We start from the raw sequence: 20427 nt of genomic DNA, 5'->3' as shown, positions 1-20427 counted from the left end.
CTACAGCGCAAAGGGAAGCAGCGGCGCTGTCCCAGGCCGGCCAACGCCCGCTTCCCGGCCGATAACGGCAGAAAACGAAACTTTGGAGAGCTGCCGCCAGCCCGGCTGTAGCGGCGGCGCCTGCACGGCAGCGGGCGCGCACGGTGACAGTCGAAAGTGAGGGAGGTACGAGGGAGGGGAGCCACCGAGGGGCGAGGGGAGCCACCGAGGGGCGAGGGGAGCCACCGAGGGGCGAGGGGAGCCACCGAAACGGCGGAGTTGCCGAGGCGAAATCCGCTTCCCCGCCGCCCTCCTCCCTCACATTCCACGGTCTCTGCGTGCGCCCTTCCCCGTGCCGTGCCGGCGCCACCCGCTCCCTGAAGTTTCGTTTACTGCCGTTATCATGAAGCGAGCTAGGCCAGCCTTGGCAGTTTTGTGGCCCTCGCTCGCTATGCACGCCATGATATTTCACGACTCGCACTCAAGATTCTGGTTTCAGCCTCACTGACTGTTCGTTCGCACCACGTGCCCTTCTCCTCCACTTCGTCTCTCTTTCTTCCTCGAGCACTTCTTGGGGCGCCCGTTTGAGGGGAGCATTCGCCGTCTCCGCTGACTTCTGTACACTCCCAGGCAGCCGCACTGTAACCAGTATTTCGTTTCCCGCAACTGCACTATAAGCAATACGTGTATACATAGAGTGCTATAGAAAAATTAACGGGAGTCTGAAAAGACCGCACTATATCCGGTCCTGCACTCTAAGCGGTTACGTTATAAGTGGTCTATACCCAGTGAACCACAAATATCCATTGGATGTACCACAAAAGACCAAATATCCAAGACATTTAACGACGTCCAGTTTACATCTATAGTACGTTCGACTGGTACGTGGCAGTCAAAGGTTATCCAGAGGACGTCGAATGTCCTTATGATTTGGACATCTCTTGCACATTCAAAGCTCTCGTGCATTGATCGTACATAGTGCGTTATGAGTAGATGCACGCACTATGCCGCAGAAATACAAGCAAATTGTCTCTAATGCCTAACAATGGGAAGCTAGGAGAGCAAAAGCATTTAATTAATTATTTTGCAATTTAGCACGACCTTTGCTCGCACTGTTGGAGGTCTAGTAACGTTGCTGCCGGACACCACGCGCAAAAGCCAATACTTTCGCCATTTTTTCGCTATGCTTTCGGTCTCGGTTACGTCATTTTCTTTCTCATACAAAGATGCTTTATTTTTCAGTTATATCTATTAGTACACTGTTGAAAATACGTAACCTTTAACTTGCTGATGTATTACGACAATTTATAAAGAAAAAAAGAAGCTTGAACCAGCTTGAACTCGCAATAGCTCTGACTTCGCATCGCCACTGATATCAATTCAGCAACATGCGCCTCGATGCAAGTGCGCAGCAATGTTCCGGGCGTGAGCAGTGTGTGCTTTATTTGTGTCTTTTCGACTTTTGTGCGGTTGACCATGGCCCAAGTACGTGTATACTAGGCAGAACTGTACAGTTGCGTGCTGAAATTTCGAGCTGTGCTTCTGACTGCTATTTGTGGTACGTTTGTTCGCCTTGCGGAGCGCTTACGGGAATACTCGGGAGGCAATGTTTTGATGGTTAATTTTCGCACATGTTTGTATCGCTTGGTTTCCTGCGTTCCTCTTCAAGTGTCAGGGATATTTCTCATTTGCAATGCCTATCTCTAAGTCTCTGGCAGCATTATGTTATTGGCACTTTTGTGATCTGAGAAGCTGCCTGACCAAGTTGCCTATCAAGATGAACATTCCATCTCTGGATTCTGCTTGCGTGGAATTTATTTCACCATATATTTTTCAATGCAGCTAGAAAGTACTGGCTTTCTTTCTTGAATCCGGTGGCCCCAGAAGCAAGTGCTGGCAAGCAGGCCATGCGCTTTTGGTCATTAATTAGTATGTTATACTACCTCTTACTAATCAGTTTTATTCTTTTTAATTATAATTGTGGCACTGTGCCTGTCAGTCATTTTGTGCCTACTCGTTACTTGTGTTCTAATGAAGTTTAATTTTCAAGAATCTGTTTTTGATTACGTTTTTTTCTTTTAGATCTGCGTTTAACCTGTTTGTATACAGCGAGAACATGTAATGAATAATTTCATACATGTGCGTGGCTGGGGGCCGATCATTTTTGTAATAAAGCTTTATCAGTTGTATAAATAAAAAAGTAACATTGGTATGACATTGTGAGTTTCACTGGTGTGCTTTACCTAGTGCTTACTGAACTCACTATTTTTCATTTATCCATTGCAGGATTTGCAATGATGCATAATGATCAAAATGTGGATTTACGGTTTTGTTAGCACAGTTTTCGCATTTTGATGAGCGCTAGAACTATATATAAAAGTTGACAGTCACTTTAGCGAACACTGAAGAAGATGAAGGCAGAAGCCTGCGCACTCACGAAGCATTAATTAAATTATTTGTCATTCTCATTCGCATGCGTTGTTACTTCTATTGTTTTCTCCTAGCAAAGTTGTGGGCTCGAGTGCCTTAACTTCGTCATAACACCAATGGTTGCGGGCTCTACTCCCACCAAAGGTCGAGGGTTTGAGTGCCTTAATTGTATCTTAATTAACTTTGCCTTAATTAACACCAAAAGTCGTGGGTTTGACTTCCACCCAAGGTCGAGTGTTCGAGTGCCTTAATTAACTATGCCCTAATTAACTTGCCTTAAGTAACTTCCCTCTAATGAACACCCAAGGTAGTGGGTTCGACTCTACCTTCACCATGTCAATTGGAATCCAACTTGGAGATAATTTGGAGATGTGGCCGATTCGCCCATCTCTCCAAGTGGTTTTGACTCCCAACAAAGGCCGTGGGTTAGAGTGCCTCAATTAACTCTATCTTAATGAACTATGCCTTAATTTGCTTCGACCTAATTAACACCAAAGGTCGAAGGTTCAATCCCCAATTTTGGTGCCATTACATTTTGGTGCTGCAACACTGGACATCGGATTTTTCGACCATTGAGCCATCTAAGAATTTCACCTTAATAAGTGTTGCAATTTATATTTTCACATTCACACGTTTACACGTTAACAAAACATTTCAAGCAAAGTCACCAGCTACATGCCGACAATGGGGGTAACTGTGCCATTAGTGTGCCTCAGTAGATGTACCATCGAGGACAAATTAAATGCGAACAGCGGAGTGTGTGGCCGAAGCATAACTAAAGGTATACTGTGCATGTCGTGGGTCAGTCGTTGTGCACGTGCGTGGGGATGTAGTTCTCGAGGAAGAGTGCAGCGCTGCTCGCCCTATTGCGATAAACGTCACCCGTATTTTGTCCGAAAGTTGTTTTCTCATCTCTCCTCGACAGTGCCATACCCACCTGGCAGTACAGTGTTATGGTGACTAGCACCATCGCTACATCTGTAGTGTGATATAGCTGGCATGCTACCCAGCTTGCTAACGTACATTGCTTTGCTTTTGTTACCACCATCAAAGCTGACAGTGTCTAATCGTAATTTGAATAGCACGAAAAATGTATTGCATTGGATGCGCAACAACAGTGCTAGCCACCTTAAAAGTAATCATAGATAGGAATGGCACTGCAATAGTGGGGTGAGAATACAAGCTTCAAACAAAATACAGGTGACGTAATACGCACTAAGACAAGCAGCCCCGCACTCCGCATCGAAACCACATGCATGTACATGTGGTACATGTGGTTGTACATGTAACCACATGCGTGTAAAATGATCGCTGGCCGACGCCGCAGACTGTGCTTTTAGTTATGTTTTGGCCACACACTCTGCTGTTCCCATTTCATTTGTATTCAATAGTACATCTGCTGTGGCACTCGCAGGTATGCAGCTCAGTATAGCGTCAGCAGGAAATATCCACTAGATGTTCTATGAACCTCCTGCATCCCCAAAAAGAACATCTATTAGAGGTTACTTATGTCCAGCTGCGACATCCTTTCAACGTTAGAGCAACGTGATCTGGATGGGACTTAGATTATCCATGGTACGTATTTGTAATGTTGTTTGGATAAATATAGATATCTATAGGATGTGTGCAATGTCTCAAACATTATGTTCTATGGACATCTATGGTACATTAATGGTTCACTGGGTACTGTATAATGAAGTGTGTTTATACACAATTTCAATATAACGAAATTTCTCTGGCACCGTCAAGGAATACCGAGGCAATAAATGGAAAGTTTCACAGATATGGTCAAATGGTTTAATTACATATGGCTGTCTGCGAACAAACTTCTCAATGTGCTCTCCGTGCGACAGAGAGCCGCCACCGAAGTGGGGCAGCATAGCAGCAAGACCCTCTCGCCGTTATATTTTGTGTGAAGTCCAAGTGCGATGAGGTCCTATTGCACCTCGTGTGCAATAATCTGCTGTCGGTGTGAGGGAAAGCGTGTAAGGGTGAGTTGAGGAGGATGGTACCTTGATGTGCGCTGTCTTTCCACTCAAGCTAGGGGAGGTGGTGGGGAGCAAGCGCCCAGTAAGATGATCAAGCACACACTAGGGGGGCCAGCGAGAGGGTGGGGCCCATGAGCTTCCATCTCCTAAAGTCTGTCCCTGGCTGCGCATGGCTGCCAGCGCACCCTATCTTGGAGGTAATCTGCGGTAGATGCAAAGGTTACCCGAGCCAAGATAGCTGTGGCTTTACATGTGCTGTCTCCTCAAGCGTTTAGTGTTGGACATAGCTTAATCTCGAGTTTTGGAGACGCATTGAAGACAGCGGCAGACAAAGTGTTTGCTCCCATCTGCCTGCGTTTTTCATGATAGCGTCGTCCCAGTGCAAATGACACTATCAGCCACGGCGGTGGAGTGGCTTCTAAAGCTTTGCAGGCTTCACTTCATACTGCCAATGTGAATTTATTGTTGACACAACATGAAAGCGTATCTTTGGTCACGGACTCTCAAATTAAACAAAACAATTTTTTTTCTGTTCGAAATTTTCTTTTTTTTTGATTGCCCGGAAATTCAGAAAATTTTATGGCCCGTGTCAGGTGCGAATAATTTGTTGGCAACTGTACTTATTTGCATAACGGGTTCAATTTCAACATAAAATTTCGATATAATGAAGTAAAGTGACAATTTTACCAACTTGGTTGTATCGAGGTTCTATTGTATACGAAACTTTGTGTCCTTGTATACAAAACACAAAGATAAAGTGAACAGATATAGAAAAGTACAGTTATGGTATGAAATACACAGTAGTGGTATGGCCACAGCATACAGAATAAATGTGAATGGTCAAAAATGTATCAAGAAGCAAAAATTTGCTTAGGCACTGGACCAAGTCATGCATGACAGAATGCAAAATTTCAATGCACAATAATGCTTTTTCTAATTTCATGATGAAGGTTCTTTCAAAACATGATGCCAGTATTAGCCAGCTTCCTTGTCTATGTCTCTTACACTATGTAATGAAGTTTAACTTAATTGAACTCAATATATAGACCTTGTATTGCTGTAACCCAGTACACTATGTGGTGCATGATGAAACGTTACCTGTTCAATGCCATGTTCCAGGAAGTTCCGAGCATGGCGACGCAAGACGTTCATACCTCCGGCTGGCATGGCCCCCAGCGGTTGGCTTCCACCTGGCTCCTTTGAGGACATGGCTGCTGACTTCATCTGCAAACCAAGCAGCAGCACACAGCTCAAGACAACAAAAAATCAAATAAATTGTAAACTGCAGTCGATTGATTTAGTGCCAAAATTATCAATCAATTATTAATTTATAAGATTTACCATCTATAAGCAATATGTGGGATATGAATAATTGTGAATTGTGGTGTACTGATCAGTCAATCATGTGATAGGGTTAATCCTCCATAAGCAACACACGGGCCACAGTGCTACGGGCCACAGTGCCACAGTCTCCAGAATAATTGCGACAACCCGGGGTTCATTAATGTGCACCCATTGTGCAACCAAGCAAGCATTTATTTATTTTATTTATTTACAATACTGTAAGCCCTTGCGGGCTGTTACAGCAGTGAAAAAAAAACATTATACAATACTATATACAAAGTATTTCTAAACGTTGCTCAAAAGCTTCAGCTGATTGGCAATCCATAAACACACCACAATCGAGTTTATTCAATTAGGAAATTGTACGTGGCAAAAAAAAAAAAAAAAGAAAAACTTGAACACATCAACTCTTGTAGTGTAGGGTAAGATAGCATAAGGGTGATTAATATGCGGCGACAGTCGTCCCGGAGGGTGCAAATACAAACTAGGATCTAAGTTTAGTGTTTTATTATACAGCTCGTACAAGAATTTCAAATGTGCAATCTGTGTACGTGTAGACAGTTTTTGAAGGTTAGCCCTGTGGAGTAATGCTGTCACTGAGTGGGTCCTGTGGTAGCATGAATAAATAGACCCGGCTGCTAATCATTGAATCTGTTCCAACTCATCAAATTGTTTTTGACTGTGCAAGTCCCAGATTATGCTAGCCTACTCTGAGGTAGGACATGCTATTCTACAAGCCATCAGCTTTTTTTCAGGCATAGCATCTCAATTTTTGCCTCAAAACGCCCAGCTTGCATTCAGCAGAACCGCAAATATTTTCAATGTGCTTGTTCCAGTTAAAATTCAAAGTAATTGTAACACCGCGGTATTTTAACTGACAAGATCGTCTCACTGCTTTATTTTTTATTTTATATGTAAACACCAGTGGCTCTTCATTTTATACAGACATACATGCGGTTTTATCAAACTTAATTTTCATGTCCCATTTTTCACACCACTGCCCAACAGCTCTCAGGGAAGCATTTAGCAAGACCTGGTAAGAGACACTTTTTACACGAGTAAATAACACAGTCATCCGCAAACAGTCTCACATCAATAGAAGGATGAACAACTTTTGCAATATCATTAATATATAACAGAAACACAATAGGTTCTAAGACTGAATCCTGTGCTACTCCGGACGTCACAGGAAACGTAGGTGAACGAGCTCCAGAAATCTCTACAAACTGGTGCGTGTTGTGCAACTAGGTTTCGGCATCTCCAAAGCAACCCCAAGCTCTCGCATCTTTTCAGTAAGCTTGACATGACAAATGGTGTCAAATGCCTTTGACAAGTCTATTGCAATCATATCAATAGTATTGATCATATCAATAGTATTCATGCATTTCTACTCTACCAGAATGTGACTGGGAATCAAATTCACAACCTCTTGGGCAGCAGCAGACCGTCATATTGCCACTGTTGCGAACTGCTCCATAATACAGTCATCACAGGACAACCTTCAATGCTCGCGCGAATATGGACATCAAACTTACTTAAGAGTTGCTTGTTGTTGTGAATCTTCACAAGGCTAGGCTAGGCAATTCAAGGCTAGGCAATTCTGCAGCTCGACAAAGTGCATGCTCATCGTCTTTTTCAACATTGATGGCACTGTGCATTGGCAATTCATCCAGTATAGCCAGACCATCCACAGTGAGTTTTACTGCCAAGTTTGAGGGCGTCCGAGGGAGCTCATGCTTATAGCACAGTTAAGATTAATGGCGGCAGCTGCAGCCACTGTACAGCAGCCGAGTGCACGAAGAACCTACACATAGTAGCTTGTGTATAGTACCTTGTGGTACTATACACACATACTTTTCAACTTAGCCCCTTTGCAATGACAACTGCACCATGAACTTCTCTCAGGCAAGGGGGTTAAATTTTGCAATGTATTCACGGCTTTTGTGATCTTATTTAGCCTCCTGCCACAGAACTACTTTCAGGATGTCGTATTACAAAGTGACGTGTTAGTAAAAGTTCATTCAATTCGCCCAACACTTTGTGAACTTAGTTCCTGCCAGTTCAGTGCCAATTCTTGCTCGTGAAGAACCAGCACAGCTCCAGTGCCACAAGCCCTGCAGTGAGTGGCAGGAAACGCTGTCATCTTGTCATCCACAAAGCCTGCATTGGGTGAAACGAATGGCCATGTGCTGCTGGCACCATGAAACAAATAAGGAAATGCAACGTCTCCTAATTAACTAGTTCAGAAAGTGGAGACGAATTGAATGGAACTTAGTGTTTCAGCTGCAACTATTGTTCTTTTCTGCAGGCTAATGACATTTCATGTTCAACTTTTCTGGAAAAACAAAAGGTCAAACTGGGCAATTTCAGCATGCAATGAAGGTTGTACAATGTAGTGGCTGTTCAATACAACCACTTGGTAATTACTAATGCTATGAGCGCTAACCTGCTCATCAGTTCAAATATTGTCTGTCTGTCCTAACTGTTTTAGTGTAAACTGCAGAAGCTAGCATTGGATATGTGCATGGTATAGAGATCAAAGTATTCTGGTTTCGAGGAAAGGTACCATTCATGGAGAAAGGTGTGCTGTGTAGACACACATGCATACCAATTACACACTTGAGTATAAGAACATACTGTCTGACAAAATTAGTTGATGTTATGTGCCAGAACATATGGTTAACAACACAACATTATGTTTAGTTTTTTGGTGCACTAGTAAATCACTACAAGAAGGTAAGAGAGAACACAATCAAACTTAATGTAGGCCAAATCCATTAAAAGAATTGGCAGAAAACGTGCAGCACCGGACACGGGGAAGATTTTGTGTTTTCGGCAGACTTGGCTGCAACATCATTGGCACATGCGACTGTCTTCGACATTGCTCACAGTGATCATGATGATTTACGTCCCTGGACCCTGTCACACGTTTATTTATTTATTCACGTTGCCTCACAGGCTCCAGCATCGGAGCATTGTGTGAGGGGGGGGATTACATAGATAGGGGTAATTTCAGGAGCATAAGTAACACGACTATGCAAAACAATGCTTATTGACTGTCAGTACCCATCAGTGAAAAGTAAACACAACATTATACAATAGTTAATAACACATTATTATTTAGAAAAAAATGGCCGTTACTTCGGCCCTAAAACTGCAACTATTTTTGCCACTCTTTTTGCAAAAAAGAAACGTCTCAGAGCCACACGTACATAAGTGGTGGTTTATACAGGTGTCACATGATGCTTTTTCGATCGTGATAGAATATCCCTACAGGGATTGGCTCTCTTCCACAGCTTGCACAGAGGAGCCAATCGCAATCTAGAAATTCAATCCGGATCAAAAATGGATGGTGTGACATCAGTGTTACAATTGCAAGTCATTGTGTTCAGCCTCGTTCAACAATTAAGATTTGTTTTGTGATGCAACATGCCCATGTTTGTTTCCATGAGAGGAACAGTAAAGCAAACTGTTGGGCTAGTGTCCTAGTTTTAATTTCGCTCTATTAGTTGATGTCCTACCAACTAACCCAAACCTGCACCCCGATTCACCTCCCCAGTATTTCCATGGCAATGCGACAGATGGCGTGCGGGTCACGCACCTAAATCATGCTGATGGTAGTTATAACGATTAATTTTTTTTTTTTTTGCATTGGGAAAGCATTTCGAAATGCCGAAACCAATGCAGACGCCGACGCGGCATCTAAAGTGACCATAGCCAGTTAGCCATGCTAAAATATTCTATTTATGGATGAAATTTATGTAGCGCAAAGCCCGTGGTCGAAGTGTATTCGCACACGCGGTTGCAAGCATATGTTCACATTCGCTGCATTTTTAGTTTTGCGCTGCAGTGTTTTTCTTCGTAACTCCCTCCCTCTTATAACAGCCGACAAGAGGTGACGCGTGATTTATAACGAATCAGTAGAATTGGCCAAGACCCGAAAGCGAAAGCATAGTGTCACCTAGTCGAACACAGACCTTAAGCTTGCAGCCCAGTTCGCAGGTCGATCGGCGCAGCCCACCGGTGCGGTTGCACAAGCCAAGAAGCATCGTAGTAAGTACAAACGGGCGTCTATCGATCAACTTACAAGCGAGATAGAGTTGATAAATCTATGGCGAGCACATATATGCCGACTGACCGACACACTTCTCTGTAGATAACTCGTCGCGATCGAGAAACCGATTACCTTGCGTGTTCGTACTGTGAGCGACCGGACTCGAAAGAGACAGCCTAGCAAAGCAGCAATGCCTTGTTACAGGTGCAGCGAGAAGCGGTAGATGTAACCTGGCACGTCGAGAACAGCCGATCCCATGTCCTGCATATCTCAGACTTGCACGCGTAGCGCGCGAGCCTCGCTCGAGCAAGCGTGCCCATTTCAGTTCCACTGCTTAGGAAAAAAATAAAGAGAAGAAGGAGTTTTACATAAGCCGAGATAAAAGCCTCGCGAGTGAGGTCGCGATCGTAGCCGATAAAACCTCACAGTACACTCGAAAATCTATGTATGTACTACGTGTTTCGCACACTTTCGCAAGGGGCGCCAATCCCTAGGCCATGCCCCAGATGCCCAGATTGCCTGCCCACGTGACGTTTTAGATGCCTACTTTGTATCTTTTTTGCAAGTTGTTTCAAAGCAAACTTATTTTCAAATATTTTCGACGTCCTTTGAAATATTTGAGTGTACAAGCAAATCAAACAAGAAATCACCAAAGGCACAATACGACGACTAGGGATTTTTGGGCCTACATAGGGAAATTAACAGTGCTGAGCGGCGGCTCGCAGTTTTCAGAGAGTGGCGTGCGTAATCGGCCTGTGCCACTTGGGACGAGTTTGTGATCTGTGAGGTGAAAGTGTGTGGTGTTTGCGGCCTTCAAGGATCGTCGGCGCTTCGACACAGTGCGTATGTGTGTGCCTCTAAACGGATGTGAGACCCACCGCTGCGATTGAACCGCTTGCCGGGATAAATGTCGTTACTTTCGGACGGTGCCCAGGGACGCCGCTGGTCTGACTACGACCGCTTCTTGTTACCACCGTGTGCCACTCGCGAAAACGGCAAGGTATGTGGCGCGCGAAGTTGTGCGTGCGCTCATTTTCTCTTTCCTCGTTGAGCTTACGACCGTGGCAGCGTGCATTACGGCCACTAAATGACCACACTTTAGCAGGAAATCCTGCCTAGCGGAGGTGTGCGGAGCGCCTCGTCAGGGCGTTGCGGTGTGGTTTGTGTTGACCTAGCTCACCCTTTCAAGATCACTATGCCATCGCTCGTACAAATAAACATTGCTTTCCCCCGGACGCAGCTTGAACGAGCGCCGTGGGCTATTTTTTGGCCGCGGGCGCCGTTCCAGATGCGTCTATTATTTAAATGTTCCTTTCGCCGCCGTGCAGTAATGGTACAGTACACAGTTGGCGACTTCATTATTTATGGCCTTCGCGGTAGCGGAGAAGAAAAATTCGCACGCTCTTTCGCTTCGTTGGCCTCGTCGGGCTCCTCTGCTGCCTGCTGCGTCGCGAAGGTCGGTCATCCGGAAACGCGGCTGACCCGTTGTCACGCCGGCGTGCGTGGATATATATCTGCTTCAAAATATTTTGGGCAGCACGTCGATTGACCGCCCCTGGCTTGCTTGCCATCTCAAGTACCGCGACAGCTTCGGCGACCCTTGGGCCGCTGTGACGTCCCTGCAGCGTGCGTGCGTCACCGGGAACAGGTCATCGCGGTCGCGAATATTTCATTTTTTCCTTTGTCAGTTTCCACTGTGATACGTAACTCGTTACCCGCCGAACTGGACTTGATTTGCGCGTCACCGGCTTCGTCGCTGCTTCGCCCGTGTACCGAGACGGCACGGACGAGACTGTCGCTTTTCTTATTCATCGAGACGCATCGGCGTTGACCATATTTGGCGCATGCAAAACGCCTCGCACGGCTGGATGCCGGAGCCGGCAAGACGATTTAAGCGCTGGAAGAAGAAAAAAAAAAAAAAAAAAGAGGAAAACTTGAAGCAGACCGGGCGATATTCTCCCAGGTGCTGTGGCTGGGGTGCTTTGTGTTTGCACTATAATACCAATTTATGCGTTTGTCGACAAATCTGCGTTAAGTGACATGACATGTAGCTGCACCCTTTTGAGTTCAGACCCCTATACAAGAGTGCGCGAAATAGCTTATATGCTTGACATTACTGCTCAAAAATTGGGAGTCATTGGTTTTTGTAACCATTGAGCGGATGGGGCTATGCAATCTTTAGTCTGGGAAAAATACAGAAAGAAGCTGACGAGGTTATCAGGATTTTGGAATAATCAACTTGTGACCCTAAGAAGGACCATCTCCTTGTCAAAACGTTAACTTTATCACTTCGTCGCCATCTTCGTGTGAACTTTTTGTGTTAAGGTATCTTTGGAAGATAGTCTGGGACGTGTGACTGTCTTAGTGCACTATTTAACAGGTGCGAACTGTCGAGCTTTGTAAGAAACACGCAGTGGTTGACTCAGACTGACACACCTTCAAAACAATCATCTTACAATTTTATTATGCTTGTATGTTCTTTTTGCTTCCTTTTATGGGACTTTTTTCTTGCTGACCGAGCTCTTCACAAAGCCTTTAAAGCTAGCCGGCAGGAGTTGCTCATGTTCTATCAACTAATTTCAAAAATGAACAGACTGAACGGGACTTTTTTCGGTATGTTAGCAAACATGTTTGACACGTGCGAGGTATTTTCTCATGGTGGTAATTCAAGGGGCGCAGGACGTTTCGTGACAGCATATGAAGAGATTCGCATAATTTTGCAAATGTGTTCTAATAGCATTTCAGTCCTGATGGTACACGAAGATGTTGAGAGGAGCTATGAGTTGCCATATAGTTGAAAAAGAAAAAAAAATTGCTCAATGGTACAAAATACAAAACAGGTCGACTACGAGCAGCAGCTATGGGATGATGTGAATCTCACCATAAACGAGATGACTAGAAGCTTCGTACACTACTGACACTCTTTTACTGGGTATAGTTTCCTTTTTAGTGATGTTTTGTGGCAAGCATAACATGTCACACGTAACAGCAAGTTCAGTAGTTCCGAGCAAAATGTTTACTCGCAAGACACGGAGCGTGCACCTTGCCCTCGCAGTGCGCCCTGTCTGATGCCAGAAAGCGGTCCACTTTTATGGCGGCCAGACATGCCTTGCGCAAGTACTCACTCCTCGACACATGGTGCAAAACACAAGAGTGACAGCGGCATTTCTATGTATATCTCGCGGCTGAGGGGACGTTCCACGACAGCTGAGTGTGGGGGGGGGGGTGGCGGTTGCCAAGACGTGTTCCAACACAGATGAGACCGATTGCGCTCGGCCGGCCGCGCACTGGCACCCACATAAATGAGAGCAACAAGCCGTTGAGAGCGCTCGACATGGGAAGATAAAAGAAAAGGGGGGGGGGGGGGTCGCTGAATGAGTTGGGGGGTATACGGTGTTGCGAACAGACTTCGGGCTAAAAAAAAATTCATAGCAAAATTGACCAAACGAAGTATGTATGAAAGAGGAGGAGTCAAAAATAAGTGCCACAATTTGCTTATTCCTTTTTATTGCCGGAAGTTTTCTTCGTGTTAAAAATTGGTATAGTGTGGTTAACAACCCGAGGTAACATGGGACTGTGAGTAGCGTAGTGGAGCGTTCTGTAATAATTTTGACCACCTGAGGATTTTTATACTGGCACCCCCAAAGCTTGGTACACGAGCATTTTTGCATTCCAGCCCCATCAAAATGTGGCTGCCATGTATAGCAGTTGAACCCATGACTTTGTGCTCAACAGTATACCATACCTACCGAGCCACCACAGGAGATATCACGGAGAGAGATAAGGGTTTGGTTTGAGATTGATGCAACCACATGTGACATGGGAATGCACAAATAGACCACAGGAAGCAAACTCGTGTCAGATACTTGCCTACAGTAGGGAGCTGTGGGAGATCCTCCTCGCCCGGCTGGAGCTGGAAGCCCAAAGAGGCCTCTTGAACCAGGCGCAGAGGGTAGCCAGGAACACTGGTGTCCTGGCATAAGGACCCACCCACCCACCCCTTTTTCTTATTCCCCTCCCTTGATAAATCAACAAAGTATTTCCCTCCATCCATTTCGAAATTCAGGCTTATGATTTTTACAATGTTCAGTTCAGTTCAGTTTATTTTCCTTAAAGACCCCTGACTTCAGGGGTATTACATAAGGGGTGGGTACAACATTTGACTTTACACTTGTTCAGGTAACATATGCACACACAAATGTGTACACATATACATATTCAAGTACAGGCACACATGTATACACATATTAACGCTTATATATGTACATACACATACACGCATGTAAATACAAACAAAATATATAATGAAAATTCAAGTACAACATAGTTGCAGATGGTCAGTGACCTCTTGTAAAAATACGGATGGGCAGATTATTTCGACAATGGCAGGAGGGAGGCCGTTCCAGTCTGCCGCCATGCGGAGAAAAAACGAGGCTAAAAATGGGTTGATGTTCGTGAACGTGGTCGTGAAACCTGTTTCGAGTGGCTGGTTCGGTATGATATGCGCGATGTGGGCGTGATATAAGGTGCTTGGTGAAGGGTAGGACTGTAAAAGAATTTGTGGTAAAGTCAGAGGGAAGCGATGCGCTGACGTAAAGAGAGGTCTGGAAGCCCATATAGTAATTTCAGTGACGTGACGCTGATGTCATGAATATGAAGAATGGATGAATCGAGCGGCGCGGTTTTGTACAGCTTCAAGAGCATTGATGAGATATGCTTGATGCGGATTCCAGACTGCGGAGGCATAATCAAATTTCGGTCGCACAAGTGATGTATAAGCAAGTAATCTTACGTGATTTGGAGCGTTCTGCAAATGACGTTTTAAAAAACCTAAAGTTTTGTTAGAAGCTGAAATGGGATGTTATGCACATGCGTACGCCAAATCAGATCGTTTGACACAGTGACACCGAGGTATTTATAAGTGTTAGTTCATTCTAGAACCAAATTATTAATTGTGTACGCAAACCTCCGAGGGTTATGGCTGCGGGTGAACGACATGCTTTTGCATTTGTTCACGTTTAATGTCATTAACCAAGTGGTACACCATTCTGAAAAATGTTAGCAAGGTCACTTTGTAGGGTTAGCTGATCCGGAGTGTTTATTACGGCGCGGTAGATAACACAGTCATCGGCGAACATGCGTATATTACAGGATACATGCAAAGGTAAGTCGTTGATATAGATTAGGAATAGGAGCGGGCCAAGCACCGATCCCTGGGGGACGCCTGACGTTACTGAAACCGGAGTGGAGAGGTGGTTATTTATAACAACATATTGCGATCGATTAGTAAGAAATTCTGTAATCCATGTTAAGACAGTAGGATGTAAATTTAGCTGGGAGAGCTTCGCAAGCCATCGTTGGTGAGGAACTTTATCAAACGCTTTCGCATAATCAAGAAAGATCGCGTCAGTCTGTACGTTACCATCCAAGTTAGTGTGGATGTCATGCAGAAAAACGGCAAGCTGTGTTTCACATGACAACCCCCTGCGGAAGCCATGTTGTGAAGGATGAAAAAAGTGATTGCTGTCAAGGAAATTAATTATGTGGGAGTAGATCACATGCTCCATGATCTTACAGGAGACGCTTGTTAGAGATATAGGGCGGTAATTAAGTGGGGAATTTCTGCTACCTGACTTGAAGACCGGAACGACCTTCCCTGTCCTCCAGTCGTCTGGAATGACTCCTGAAGAAAGTGACTGAAAAAATTAGGGTGAGATAAAGTGAGACATTGTGTTTGGTGTTTTTCAAGATTTTAGAATTAATGTCTCTCTACTATATCATTCTCACGAGTTACACTATGCCACTGTTACCACAAAGGATGTCAGTAGTTGTATTATTAACTGGCTGAAAAATAACTATGGTAAAAAGCATGTATTTTTTTAAATTATGACAAAGTGGTGTAGTCCTCCAGGCTAGTAGGCAGGGAAGCCAAAATGAAAATACTCTACGTAAGGAGCAGTACTGATTGAGAAGATGCATCCTCTCATGTCTAACTAAAATTTGCTTCAAAATATCGCAATGGTATTTGCCTCTGCATTTCTTGCAAGTTTGCCTTGAATGCAAGCATAGCAGGAAAGCAGCAAAGACCTACAGCTCTAATGGCACCGGCATGACAGGAGTGCATGCATACTGGATCTGGCGAGATTGGTCTATTTGTGCTCCATAGCTTTCATCAGCACACACTCAAGATATTCCCATGCAGAGACGACAAAATGACAGTCACGTGCACAGTGTGTGTCTATGCGTGTCTAGAATTTGTGGTGACAAAAGCTATCAATCTATAGCAACCAGGCAGATAGCGACGTTCATTATTTCTTTTGTTGGCTTGCAGTGAATTCACTTGTTATATTGAGGTTTCATTGTCATGATGCGCAGCCAGTTAAGAAAAATTTTTGCACGTACAATGAGGATTTCTTGCTTTCCGTTGTGTGGTAACAAAATAGTGTCATGCATTCAAGGTAAAAGTTGATTGACCAGCTTGAGTGCTTTACCTTCCTCTAGCTATTTTTTCTTTTGGTTCAGCATAGCTAGTTGGGGGAGTTGCTTCAGCATTGCATGCGTGTAAATGCGCCTATGAGACAAGGATGAAGGAAAGGGACAAGACACACGAAGCGCATACTTTCAACTGATTTACTTGAATCCCTGTCATCAGAAAAATTTGTTCTCTGTCAGGTGTGGGTCGTTTACACAATTCCTCTTTCCTGTAGAAGTGTTATGTATAGTGCAAAGGGGTTGTTGCCCGAATGAATGGCTCAGGGAACACAGCAATTATGTCAAGAATGGTACTAACAGACGTCTTGTCGGCGCACTGCGAAAAGTGCACCTGCGCTCCCAAATTTGATAGCTGTGCTGTTCTCGCTCATAATCGCAGTAAATGGTCAAGAATCATTATTGAGGTGAAGATGATATGCGAAAAGGAAGAAAAATGTGTTGGCATAGCTTCCGTAACATTGACAAAACAGGAACTACGGCTTTTGGATACCGCATGAGGTGTGGCGAGCATGCTGAAGTGTCGCATTTGTGAGCGTATATATATCACAGGGATTCAAAATAAATCTGGTGAAAGTATGCGCTTCATGTGTCTTGTCCTTTCTTTTGTCCTTGTCTCTCAGGTGCAGTCGCATGCCTGCAGTGCTTTTAAAAATTTTTTTTTCTGTGGTATTCTTGAAGGCTAATGCACTTTTTTTTCTTTCTTTCATGCATTTTAGCATATTTCATTTTATATTGTACAGTCGGCGTCACTCTTGTGTAGAGCGTGGGAACATTTGCTGGGCCCAAATGTGCCCAGCACCAAGCGTTAGACGCCGGACCCAGCAGATAGTGTTAGACGGCGCTGGCTGGCTCCGGAGCGCCCCAGCAGCCGCCGTTCACAGTAGCATGACCATTTAGCCTACAGTGGAGTAAATAAATGCATGAGCTTAAATTTTTGTCTGCAGCACCTTAGCGCATTGCCTTAAACAATCATGTTAATGCTTTTATGCATGTAAAGCAACACTTTCTTCCCCACTATTTTCAAGTGAAAGACTAACCTTATTTGTGTAGTCTGCAGTTTGTGCAATCTTGAAATGGGTCCATTTTAAATACCTTACTTCATCCTATTTGCAAGCAGATGGAAATCATGCAGAGGTATACAAAAGTAAGACAACAGTCACAGCAAAGTCAGCATTACAAATTTGTTTTTCCAGATGCATTTTCTGTCTCAGTTTTAAGCCCACAGCCAATAGGAATGCAGCTGGGCAGCTTTTTTTTTTTTCTTTCAGTTTATTCTTTTTAAGCTAGAGCCTTTTTAAAACTTGCTTAAATCACTGTGCTTTGTAACTTAATGTTCCAGTATTGAACCTCTCAATATCTGTCCTTTAGAAAGCAGCGAGCTATCTGCCCTTCTTTCTGTTTGTTGCTGCCTAGCTGCTCGTGCAAGAAATCTGGAAGGTCATAAATGGTTTATTGCCCTGACTGATAAGACAATGAGAAGTGCATACGTAGTAGTTTGAAGAGTGGGATTACTTCACACGAAGTGGTGAGTCAGCACCTAGTTCGGTCATGCGTAGTTTCCAACCGTGTTTCAGCGTGTCATCACAAGGTGCCCGAGAGATGGATGCACGAAATTGTCACTGTTGCCATCCCCACCTTGAAGGCCCCTGCTGGGAAGCCATTGAGTTCATTGACACGTGCGCATGAGTGAGCATGCTAGCCTCACTGCCTTGCGTCCTTTCTAGTTTGTGTTTTGAGAGTTTCGTCCACCCGAGGAGCACTGTCGCCAGGATATCAGTTTGCAACTTTCATACATGTGGTTCTTGGCAATGACTGACGGGCCAGTTCATCAGAAGAGGGCGTGTTGAAAGCAAGCTCTTGTTAGACACAGGTTCCCATCAGCATTGTCTTCACATTGAGCACTTATCAAGAGCACTGATACAGTGTGAAGTGTAAGGATTTGTGATTTGAACAAATGCTCGTCACTGCTTTCAGACACTACATTGTGCAAACATAGCTGCATCACGGAAAAGTCAAAATGTTGCTTAAGGTACTTAAGCACACACACAGTCGCTAATTCTTTACTGTTTCATTTCCTGGTAGGCTGTGCACCTTTGCACCACCAAACCATTTGATTGCTTGGTTATTAGGGTGGATGTAACCAGTTCAGCCTTTGAAGCAGTGCCATAAGAAAACAAAATTCAGTTATGACGCCACCAGCAGAATTGAGACAATATCAGCGCAAGTTTAAAAAGATTTCTCTCTTTTAATGCTCATGTGCCTTGGAAAATGAAGCTCTCTCAGTCAGTAGTACTTCCACAATGCTCACCCCTGACGATTGTCTATTGTTTTCAAAAATCCACAAAGTAGCATGTATTCGGCAAAAGGATTTCTTTACAACAAATAGCAGCATAACAGATACGATTCAGGAAGAAATGTGTGCATGTGTAGGTGAAAGTGAAGGTCATTGGCAAAACGCCAGCCTAGGCTATACTGTGCCAAGTCAAGTACAAAAAAATGAAGTGACGATGACGCAGCAGTTTGAGGGGAGGGCACAAACTGGCTTCTTTGCTTACTGTCCAAATCAATAACAGAATGCTAGGCCTTGACAGATAATGCGTAAAAGGTTGGTCGTTTTGTGCCGACATCATTCATGAAGATTGTCTTCCATGTACAGCCATTTTTTTTAGCCCCTGCCTCTCTCCCTCCTCGTCTTTTCTTTTTATACATAAAGCTGATACCAGCTGCGTTTCATTGACGCAGCTGACGTCTGTAATGACATTGGCATCGCAGCAGAGTCAGTCTCGCGTTATTCTCGAGAATACAGCTGCTGGCAGAGTACATTAACGTTGGATGTTAAGAGGAAATGCAAATACAAAGACCAGCAGTGGAATTGCAATGTGAATGTTACAGTTCTTAAATATAATAAGGCAATTAGTAGTTGCCAGTTGAGAGTTAAGGTTGGGGTACACAAAGAAAAACACACAACCAGACGTGGACACACGGAACTTGAGAGCATTTTTAAAGCTGTTGAAATTCCACAAAAGTAAAATTTTCAGGATACCTTTCAGAGTTCACGGCAGGGACTTTGCTTTGCATCGAAGTTACAGCCTATACTGAATGTATTGCTACAACGAAACTTAGGAGGGCTGTACATCACTGGTGCATGTTGTGATTCAAACATATTCCATTTTTTGCGTGCAAAGACAGAAGCTTGGAGCTGTTGCTTTACTTGCATCCATCACTAGGAACTGAAATTTTGAAGACATTTTTATTTTACTTATTGATTGTTATTAAAATTATTCCCAGATATATGTTCCAATCTGGTGCTGTTTTGTCTTGTGATTGTGTCCTGTCACTGGGTGGATGTACAAGTGGTGGAATGAGGGGATTGTTGCTTTTTCGTATATCACATTCTCATTTATTATTTAAAGAATGGTAAAATTTGACTATTAGTGTTATTATTTTTAAATAACTCGGCTGATTATTGGGGAACATTGTTAATGCACGTACTAATATAATGTAATTACCTGTGTGCGTGCTTCTGATTTATTAAATTTTAAATACTGCAAATCTTGTTACTGGGGAGATTTTAGTAGTGTGAGATACTGTAGAAATAGAGAACACAAGCTTTGGCAAGAACATGGTAGCAAATGCAGCTTAAAACCTTGCACTCGGCCGCGCAATGCTTGAAACAGCGAAGCTGGGCGATCGTAGCCCAGCATTTTCCGGAAGTGCACGCAAACTTTTCATCTCATTACTCATGATGATGATAATTTCTTTTTGCGCGTCTCGGACTTATGGCCGTCACTGCACGTTGCATAGCACAGCTTGCAACACCGACACCGCATTACAATGCCGACACCGCGTTCCAGGAAACCCCCTCCGTGAATGCATCTCTCTCTCGCTCTCATAGCGCGCAAAACCTCTCCACCTCGCAGAGCACGAGCGTACGAACGCGCCAGCTGTGGACGAAGACGACAACGCTCGAACGCAATCATATGGCTCACATAAATGCAATTTCTGCAAGCGTTGCTCTATAGCCTAGTGGCTATGACGCTTGCTTTGGGACCGGGGGTACGCGGGCTCGAATCCCGCCTCGGCAAGAAAATGTATTTTCTTTTCTTTCTTAGTAGTGTCTTGCTATGCACCACAAATTAT

At 44.1% G+C, this 20427-nt stretch overlaps 1 protein-coding gene across 2 annotated transcripts in view; it reads right to left on the bottom strand.

Moving 5' to 3' along the window:
• LOC119461735 (glycerate kinase) overlaps positions 1–10258 on the bottom strand; it is a 36991-nt gene extending 26733 nt beyond the window's left edge. The window contains exons 1-2 of one of the 2 annotated variants that reach the window (XM_037723105.2): positions 9719–10258; positions 5496–5615 (exon numbers count right to left, since the gene is read on the bottom strand). In XM_037723105.2, the coding sequence (XP_037579033.1) occupies positions 5496–5615; positions 9719–9790 (192 nt within the window). In that variant the 5' untranslated portion in view covers positions 9791–10258. Of the gene's footprint in view, positions 1–5495; positions 5622–9718 lie in introns of both variants that reach the window. The other variant, XM_037723106.2, reaches the window with a different exon arrangement.
• Positions 10259–20427: the final 10169 nt, after the last annotated feature.

Source organism: Dermacentor silvarum, chromosome 8 (assembly GCF_013339745.2).
Source record: "Dermacentor silvarum isolate Dsil-2018 chromosome 8, BIME_Dsil_1.4, whole genome shotgun sequence".
In the NCBI taxonomy this organism is placed as follows: Eukaryota; Metazoa; Arthropoda; class Arachnida; order Ixodida; family Ixodidae; genus Dermacentor; species Dermacentor silvarum.
This window is presented reverse-complemented; position numbering and strand designations above follow the sequence as displayed.